At 49.0% G+C, this 9,666-nt stretch overlaps 1 protein-coding gene across 2 annotated transcripts; it reads right to left on the bottom strand.

Moving 5' to 3' along the window:
• Window positions 1–3,295: 3,295 nt before the first annotated feature.
• Window positions 3,296–8,906, bottom strand: dctn4 (dynactin 4). Of its 2 annotated transcripts, XM_067247471.1 has the most exons (14): window positions 8,771–8,906; window positions 8,045–8,115; window positions 7,737–7,915; window positions 7,560–7,603; window positions 7,280–7,387; window positions 6,626–6,646; window positions 5,887–5,960; window positions 5,523–5,635; window positions 5,277–5,386; window positions 5,103–5,176; window positions 4,918–4,972; window positions 4,703–4,810; window positions 4,491–4,588; window positions 3,296–4,262 (listed from the first exon to the last, which is right to left on the bottom strand). In XM_067247471.1, the coding sequence occupies exons 1-14, from the start codon at window positions 8,903–8,905 to the stop codon at window positions 4,043–4,045; spliced, it is 1,410 nt and encodes a 469-aa protein (XP_067103572.1). In that variant the 5' UTR covers window position 8,906; the 3' UTR covers window positions 3,296–4,042. The 2 variants fall into 2 exon arrangements, with proteins under 2 accessions (XP_067103572.1, XP_067103573.1); XM_067247472.1 differs by lacking the exon at window positions 6,626–6,646.
• Between the last annotated feature and the right edge of the window lie 760 nt (window positions 8,907–9,666).

Raw genomic sequence — 9,666 nt, 5'->3', positions numbered from 1 at the left:
CTCTGGTGTGGAGGTAGTGTGTGTGTCTGGTCTCTGGTGTGGAGGTAGTGTGTGTCTGGTCTCTGGTGTGGAGGTAGTGTGTGTGTCTGGTCTCTGGTATGGAGGTAGTGTGTGTGTCTGGTCTCTGGTGTGGAGGTAGTGTGTGTGTGTCTGGTCTCTGGTGTGGAGGTAGTGTGTGTCTGGTCTCTGGTGTGGAGGTAGTGTGTGTGTCTGGTCTCTGGTGTGGAGGTAGTGTGTGTGTGTCTGGTCTCTGGTGTGGAGGTAGTGTGTGTGTGTCTGGTCTCTGGTGTGGAGGTAGTGTGTGTGTCTGGTCTCTGGTGTGGAGGTAGTGTGTGTGTGTCTGGTCTCTGGTGTGGAGGTAGTGTGTGTGTGTCTGATCTCTGGTATGGAGGTAGTGTGTGTGTCTGGTCTCTGGTGTGGAGGTAGTGTGTGTGTGTCTGGTCTCTGGTGTGGAGGTAGTGTGTGTGTGTCTGATCTCTGGTATGGAGGTAGTGTGTGTGTCTGGTCTCTGGTATGGAGGTAGTGTGTGTCTGGTCTCTGGTGTGGAGGTAGTGTGTGTGTCTGATCTCTGGTGTGGAGGTAGTGTGTGTGTCTGATCTCTGGTGTGGAGGTAGTGTGTGTGTCTGGTCTCTGGTGTGGAGGTAGTGTGTGTGTCTGATCTCTGGTGTGGAGGTAGTGTGTGTGTCTGATCTCTGGTGTGGAGGTAGTGTGTGTGTCTGGTCTCTGGTGTGGAGGTAGTGTGTGTGTCTGATCTCTGGTGTGGAGGTAGTGTGTGTGTCTGATCTCTGGTGTGGAGGTAGTGTGTGTGTGTCTGGTCTCTGGTGTGGAGGTAGTGTGTGTGTGTCTGGTCTCTGGTGTGGAGGTAGTGTGTGTCTGGTCTCTGGTGTGGAGGTAGTGTGTGTCTGGTCTCTGGTGTGGAGGTAGTGTGTGTGTCTGGTCTCTGGTATGGAGGTAGTGTGTGTCTGGTCTCTGGTGTGGAGGTAGTGTGTGTGTCTGGTCTCTGGTGTGGAGGTAGAGTGTGTGTCTGGTCTCTGGTGTGGAGGTAGTGTGTGTGTCTGGTCTCTGGTGTGGAGGTAGTGTGTGTGTCTGGTCTCTGGTGTGGAGGTAGTGTGTGTGTCTGGTCTCTGGTGTGGAGGTAGTGTGTGTCTGGTCTCTGGTGTGGAGGTAGTGTGTGTGTCTGGTCTCTGGTATGGAGGTAGTGTGTGTGTCTGGTCTCTGGTGTGGAGGTAGTGTGTGTGTCTGGTCTCTGGTGTGGAGGTAGTGTGTGTCTGGTCTCTGGTATGAAGGTGGTGTGTGTGTCTGGTCTCTGGTGTGGAGGTAGTGTGTGTGTCTGGTCTCTGGTGTGGAGGTAGTGTGTGTCTGGTCTCTGGTGTGGAGGTAGTGTGTGTGTCTGGTCTCTGGTATGGAGGTAGTGTGTGTCTGGTCTCTGGTGTGGAGGTAGTGTGTGTCTGGTCTCTGGTGTGGAGGTAGTGTGTGTGTCTGGTCTCTGGTATGGAGGTAGTGTGTGTGTCTGGTCTCTGGTGTGGAGGTAGTGTGTGTGTCTGGTCTCTGGTGTGGAGGTAGTGTGTGTCTGGTCTCTGGTATGAAGGTGGTGTGTGTGTCTGGTCTCTGGTGTGGAGGTAGTGTGTGTCTGGTCTCTGGTATGAAGGTGGTGTGTGTGTCTGGTCTCTGGTGTGGAGGTAGTGTGTGTGTGTCTGGTCTCTGGTGTGGAGGTAGTGTGTGTGTCTGGTCTCTGGTATGGAGGTAGTGTGTGTGTCTGGTCTCTGGTGTGGAGGTAGTGTGTGTCTGGTCTCTGGTATGAAGGTGGTGTGTGTGTCTGGTCTCTGGTGTGGAGGTAGTGTGTGTGTGTCTGGTCTCTGGTATGGAGGTAGAGTGTGTGTCTGGTCTCTGGTATGGAGGTAGAGTATGTGTCTGGTCTCTGGTATGGAGGTAGAGTGTGTGTCTGGTCTCTGGTATGGAGGTAGTGTGTGTGTCTGGTCTCTGGTCTGAAGGTGGTGTGTGTGTCTGGTCTCTGGTGTGGAGGTAGTGTGTGTGTCTGGTCTCTGGCTCCCTCTCCCCTCCCCTGTGTTCTGGCTGACCTCATCCAGAGGTGATTTGCGAGGTTCACACAGGCCCCTCTTCTGAGCTGTTTATATCTGCTTAAGATAAAAGAAAACGCCAACTTTATTACCCTGCCTGTGTGAGTGTTTATACAGCAGCCTGCAGCATTACTGAGGCCAGTTATGGTGCATTATGCACCACAGGCTACAGTATTGCTGCTCAGATAGAGTACAGCTTTCTTTTCTTTTCATTTTACAGTATTACATTTAATTCAATCAGGCCGACAGTATGTCTTACATCTGTCTGCTTAGACCAGTATTATTTCATTTAATTCTATTCTACTCTTGTCTGTTCCATCCACAACCTGTGGTGTGTCTGGGTCTACCTTAGTGTGATGTCACCGTGTGCTGAACCACCTCTGGGAGCTGGGCACTGTGGGTGAGCTCTCACGTCTGCAGAGTGGTGAACCTGGGCTCCGAGAGGAACCAGACCGAGCTGGACCGGACCGCCACACACATTTAAGCTCAGTTTTCTGGCCCCTGAAATTGGTTTACAGACCATTTCACTTCCAGATGGGAGGGAGAAAGCAGTCATTAGGTCACTATTTATAGCATGCTGCGTTGCTGGCAGGTCTGGAAGTTAACTTACTTGTCATGTGTAATGTAATTTTCTCATTTTGTATGGTAATGACCCTGAATCCTAGTTATATAGAATTGTACAACATCATATGGAATGTTGATTTACTCACTTAAATAAGAACCAATGTAATCAAACACATCAATTGACAACATCAGTACAGTGAAGTCACTACTGTAGACCCTAGATTGTTTTTTAAAGCATATTTTGTGTCGCTGTCTTTTCAGATTCACATCATCGTTTGTTTCCCCAATTTAGGAAACAGCTCAACACTGCCCTCTCACCAGTACACTGTGCTCAACTACACAACACTTTGTGATAACATACTGCCACCTAGTGGGGAGTCAGGTGGCTGAGCGGTTAGGGAATCGGGCTAGTAATCTAAAGGTTGCCAGTTCGATTCCCGGCCGTATCAAATGACGTTGTGTCCTTGGGCAAGGCACTTCACCCTACTTTGCCTCGGGGGAATGTCCCCGTACTTACTGTAAGTCGCTCTGGATAAGAGCGTCTGCCAAATGACTAAATGTAAATGTAGTGATTTGCCTTCACATGCACTCGGATGAACAGAAAGTACGTCTTAGGACATTTAAGGTCAATATCAAAAAGGTCACAGGTCTGGTGCTTTTTATCACATCATTTTATTAGCCCGTCCAGATTAGCCACATGGTAAGGCTCTGTCCTACAACAGACCAAGGAGAGTGGTCCAGAGTTGATCCTTCGAAAACCAAAATGGAGACAGCGACTTGGAGGCTGATCAACATTTTTAAACAGGCAGATGAGACATTTAAAAATGGATTTAACATGGTTGTGTGTGTTAAAACTGATGGCCGAATATCATTATACATCAAAGTGCTGCACAACTTCAAAATGTACATACAGAGCTCCTTTACACTCCACTCAATGCCAATAAAACACCTGAAGACGATAGCAAAATAACGAACTAAACTAAACATCCCGACATGGACCAGTAGGCCAACCTTGAGTGTATAACAGTATTACTATAGGCAACCAAACTGACTGGGCTATATACCTGCAGCGTGTGAGTCTAGAGATAGCTGTAGCATGCGGATAAATACTCTCGTTAGTCTGATGAAGATGCCGAGCATGACGTCTAAGCGCGAAGCAGAGGACTTCTGGGGCCGATTGGAGGACCAGCGAAGTGCAAGGGTGTGTGTCAGAGACCGCAAGAGAAAGATATGAAGCGTATCGCATGTATGTCTGCGTATGTGTGCGTTCTGCGCATGTAGTGCATGTTTCCCTAATGAGAGCGATCAACAGAGATACTCCGCGTGTACAGTAAGGTTTCCTGATGAACCGTGTGTGTGTGTGTGCGTGTGTGTGTGTGTCGGTGTGCGTGTGTGTCCTCTCAGGGAACCAGCGGCCCCAGACTCAGCTCCACATGGTGTGTGAGCCAGATGGCTTCGGTGGGGGCCTCGCCCCCCTCTTCGCTAGGCCGGATGGGAGCCGCCAGATTGCGGAAGTCGTGGCGGATCTTGAAGGAGACGGTGACGTCGCCGTCGCCCTCCCGCTGAGGGACCACCTTGATGAAGAAGCCGATCTTGTTGGACTTCCTGAAGGCCACCACGCTGGGGAACGGGGACGAGACGGGGTCAGGGGTCACGGAGCGCTGGACTGGCACCGTTTTAAACGCGCACGAATCACACGCACATGTACGGTCTGACCGTGCACAAGAGGCTGTGCGTGGGGGGCTTGTGTGTGAGTTTAGGGGAGAGCTAAGGGCTTTGGCAGGGAACACAGTTATGAGTGTCGAGACTTGTCAGACCAACGTTCAGAGGTGTGTGTGTGTGTCTTACTCAGGGTCATCCTGGAAGTCCTGGGGCTCAGCCAGCTCATCATACTCTGCAGCGGCATCCTTCCCTGCTAGCAGCAGCTCCTTGGTGGGCACACACACCTACAACCACAGCGGAGCCTCAACACCACATCAAACTCACAGCGAGAAAAAAAACCTTTGAGATGCACCGTAACTATGGGGACGGAGGGCGCAGGCAGGGGGATAACAGGTTACCTTAGCGCTGGTGTTGATGTCATCTTGGTCCCCTTCCTCACACCCCACCAGAGTGACGTGGGTGATGTTCTCTACTGGGTTGGTCAGGGTCAGCAGCACCTGGCTCTCCTGCGCACACACGCACAAACACACACACACACACACACAATGGGATTCAAACAATGAGGTAGACTACAGACTTATAAAAGGATTCAAATCACCTTAAGAACGCTTACCTTCATGTAGCGCAGGTTCGGAATGGACATTATCCTCACTTCAGGGATGTAACTCCTGCAGGGGGGGGGGGGGGGGGGGGGGAGTGTGAATCACCACACCAGGTGTACCGACAGGTCACAACCACCACCCGTCTAGCAGAATGCATCCACACAGCACAGGGAGTGCTCTCACGCACGGTACTTACACAGCCACTAACTGGATTTTGAACTTGATCGAGGTGGGGTTAAACTCTGGCTTGCTCAGATTGTGCTCACATTTCTACGGGGACGACAAAGCAAAGTTCACGAGTAAATGCTGTCGAGACGTGCCGAGAGTGGTTGAGACCCTCCCCTAGGGGTTACCCAGGCGCGGTACTCACCCTGCAGCGCAGCGAGCGCTTGATGAGGAGGTGCTTGTGTTTGGGGTGCAGCTGGGAGGCCCCCGCCGGCTGGAAGTCTGGCTGGAGCAGCCGCTGGCGCAGGGTGGTTACTGGATGGGGGAGGGAGGGGGTGGGGAGGCAGGGAGTGAGGGAATGGAGTGAATGATTGGAGCGAGTGTTTTGCCTGAGGGTTAGGACTGAGTGTTTGGAGGGGAGAGTGAGGGTCAGGAGGGGAGAGTGTGGCACCTTCAGGTAGGTTGATGGGTCTGGTGTAACAGTCCTCAGGCAGAGGCTCCACCTCCTCCAAGGCCTGGGCCGGCTCGATGGTGATCTCCTTCTGGTCCTCACCCTCCTTCAGGCTGGGGACACACACAGACACACACGGTTACCAAAGAAGCATTTTCTACCACTTCAATCAAAGTTCATTCAATTCAAGTTATTTCTTTTTTTTCCAGCTTTACTGTAGTAGCATGATGAAGGTCAGCAAAATCAATTTAATGTATGGTGACCCTGACCAAATTGTTGAGTTACGCCCATTTTGGCCAGAGAGCTTGGATGTGTGAGAACCTGAGAGGGTGGGGGTGAGAGAATGAGAGGCTGCTGTACTTACGAGAGGCCAGCCAGACTGGAGATGGGAGCTCCAGGCCTCTGCCTCTGGAGCCGGGTACCAAGGCCGTACTTCTCCTTTAAGACAGCAAAGCACACAAGGTCATCTGACAGACTCACAGATCAGAGTGCAATGTCTAATTTGAACACTTTACTGGTAACATTTTCTCTTTGCAGTTCATAAAGTACTGCAAAATGTATATTGAATTACTGAGACAAACATTCAACTGGATGAAAATATTCAAAAAAACTGAACAGAAAAATAACAGGAAATACAAGAATCAGTCTATAAGGGGAATACAAATGTGAACCTTGATGCTGGATCTAGGGAGAGATAGGTGCCTTTTGTTTTAACAAATGTTTAATATAAGTTTCAAGGCCAAACAGGTATTAACTGCACTTAATGTGTGCCATCCTGCCAAACAATGCATCTATTTCCTTGCTAGGCAGCACAAAGGGTCCCATTGTGAATTAATCTCATTTATCCTGGGAGACATTCATGTGATCTGGGAGGTCACTGAGTAACAGATTAGATACAGTGAACTGATGAGTGTAAGGCAGAAGAAAATGAGAGACAGAGAGAGAGAGAGAGAGAGAGAGAGAGAGAGAGAGAGAGAGAGAGAGAGAGAGAGAGAGAGAGAGAGAGAGAGAGAGAGAGATAAAGAAAGTCATAGTTAGGAAGAGGGAGACAGACTTCTATGACATAGTGTTTGTCTACCAAAGTTGTGAAAAATACAACTCACCACCACATGAATAGTGTGTTGCTGGGGGGGGGGGGGGGGGGGGGGGAGGGGAGGGGGGGAGCAGGGCGTTCAAACCAAAATATCAGCGTGCATAAGCAAAGGAAAAGAGAGAAGACAAGAGTCAGGTGAACCCAAAGCAATTAAGCAAAACATTAGAGTGGACACCAGTGACATGCAACAGCTGCAGAGGTGAGCCGGAGCAGGATGCAGGCTCTGTTGAAGGCAGCTGAGCAGGAACGCCTTTAGCTCTCCACCGACCCCGGCTCTGAAATCAACACACTCCTCACCGGCACCGTGAAGGGATGTACATGCATTCCAATCACTATTGTCACTGTTTCTGTCAAACTAGACCGAGGTTATTAAAGAGGTGTTCAGCCAACTTCAGAATCAGCCACCCTTACGGTTAACAGGCTTCAAAGAGAAATAAAGATTTGAACGAAAAGGCGCTCTTTAGGACTTTTCCATTTGCAGACAGCTTTGAGAACAATGAGCACGGCACACATAACTCCTAAATTCCAAGAGAAAGGAACTAATTGTTGTGAACTACTAAAAGTGGACAATCTGGCATGACAAACAAACACAATATTCCCATAGTAGAGGAAAATGTCATAATGGCTGCAGTGAGTGTTGGACACAGAGGAGTGCAGTGTATACCGAGAAGGCCAGAGGCATGAACGGTCGTCTTCGAGCCAGCTTCTTCCTGTCTCTCTCCAGCTTCTCTCGTTGGGCCAACTGCTGGTAATACTCTATCAGCTTATTGATCTGTAGAAAACATATGATCCGACCGAAAATGAGGTTGACTGGTATGCTCGTGCAGTGTTGTTACCACGTAAGCTAAAAAGGGGTCATGGTGTTAACCCTTTTCTGCTGACGGGTTAGAACAGAGGCAAACTTGTGATCCGCCGAGAAGACAGACCCATGCAGGGGGACTTACCCGCTGAGAGTGTGTGTTCTCTGGCTCTTGCCAACCACCGCTGGCTGTAAAACAGAGAGCAAGAAAGATTAGTCACACAACACAGTATTAGGCATTTGTTTCCAATCGCACGGAATCCCATGAGCATTAAACACATGTTCGCTGGATGTCAGTGGAATGAACATGTACTGTACTCACCCACAGACTTGTCAGCCATGCCCACATCCCTGGAGGTCCAGCGACAGAAGCCACAGGCCAGGTAATAAGCCTTCTTCATAGCCGTCTTGGTGGGATCGTCGGGCAGAGGGGCAGGGATGTTGGTGGCACGAGTGGACAGAGTGTGCATGCAACATGGGCAGTCGAAGCAGTTGGCACACCTGGCAGGGCACAGTTGTAACAGAAGTGGTAACAAGGCCTAGTTGAATATAGTGCAGTAATAGTCATACTTGGAAGATCCGGTACAGCTGGTATGAAGTGAGGTCCAAGTTCATGCATCTTAATATCACCTGTTCTTTTTCAGCTTCGCCTCTGCAGAAGGCATATTCTCCAGGCAGCTTGGACAGTAATGGGAGTCGACCTAAGCAATAGAGATGGTCACGTTATCCGGCAATTAATTGATATTGAATAAGTGTTGCCTGTGTACAGACATGGCTTGTAAGCGTGAGAGATCTGGCCCCGTGGATAACAACGTGTGTACAAGTTGCTGTCTGGGTGTGGTGGTAAGATCTTAGCAAGTAGCTGGCTAAGTCTTGATGCCGATTGAATGCATCAGCTAACTACGTTGGCGAGATTTCTGACGTAAATGTACGAATATGATCAAATAAGGCCTTAATTGAGGCTCGGAGAAGAGAATACTGACCACATTTGGGGATAATGTTCGATATTTAGGTGCGTTTTCACATCAGATGGAAAAGCTAGCCTAGCGCTAGCCAATCCGTCACGGCTATCTATTACTAGATACACGGATTTTGGATGGAAGTAAAGTCGCAAAAATGACATATTGCAGGTTTGTTGAATACGACTCGATTGACAAGTGGTGTGGCAAAAAGGCATGCCTGCGCTTGTTGACAGATTCCCCCCCCTAACCTATCAGCAATTCAGACAGCTAGAGCTAGCTTTGGCTAGCTTGATTCCATTGCTAAAGTTGGCTAGCGTCAGCTAACGTTAGGAGGCTTCTATGCTATCCAGCTAGTTACAAAGGATGTATGATGTCTGGAACTAATTCTGCTTACCTCGTGAGACACACATTCCAGGGAACGCAATTCACTGCAATAACGGCAGAAATAAAGTTGAGACAACGGAGATCGAATCTTTTTTTCTCCACGAACGAGGTAAAGGACCCTGTCTGGCTGCAGAAGGGACGCCATCTCTAACTGATCCACCCACGTCCCGATGTCAATAACGTCATAACACTGTTTTCTCCTGCAACTCTGTCTCTTCAACACCACCCCCAAGTGGTGCGCAATGAAACTGAAGTGCCATTGACAACCCCATGGTCACACACGCACTATTTCTGGCTCTTTTGCATCTGTGCTCTTTAGGCAGGAACGCATAGATGCCCATGTTTTGTTAAAAACACTATTCAACCAAAAGCTTGAAAAATAGGCATAAAAGAAACATCTGTGTTTCATACGGTGGCTCAAGCAACTGTCAAAGGAAAATTGTATTTGTTAACCTTTTGGTTTGTAGAACTAAATAGCACTGTAGTGATGGGGATGGTCATTAACTATGTTATGACCTGCCATAAATCTGTCTACAGGGAAGAACAAGTCTTCAAGTCTTAATGGCCAGGGTCATAACGCAGACAGCTGGGAGAGAGTGATGTTGTTTGCACCGAGCACTGAATCCAACCGGTGACTCAGCTCACCATGGCAACTGCTGACATCCAGAGGCACAGCGGTTGTCTCTAAGTGGAAATTTGTTTTTAGCTAGCTTTCCAATGTCTTCTCTCTCTCTCTCTCTCTCTCTCTCTCTCTCTCTCTCTCTCTCTCTCTCTCTCTCTCTCTCTCTCTCTCTCTCTCATGGTTATCACACAATTCATTTTTGATTCCACTTGCCAACCTAAATAATAGCAAATTGACATATATGCTTCAACTTTTAATCGGGTATCAAAACTTTGGTATCGACG

The sequence above is a fragment of the Osmerus mordax genome, chromosome 12, assembly GCF_038355195.1.
Source record: "Osmerus mordax isolate fOsmMor3 chromosome 12, fOsmMor3.pri, whole genome shotgun sequence".
NCBI lineage: Eukaryota > Metazoa > Chordata > Actinopteri > Osmeriformes > Osmeridae > Osmerus > Osmerus mordax.
This window is presented reverse-complemented; position numbering and strand designations above follow the sequence as displayed.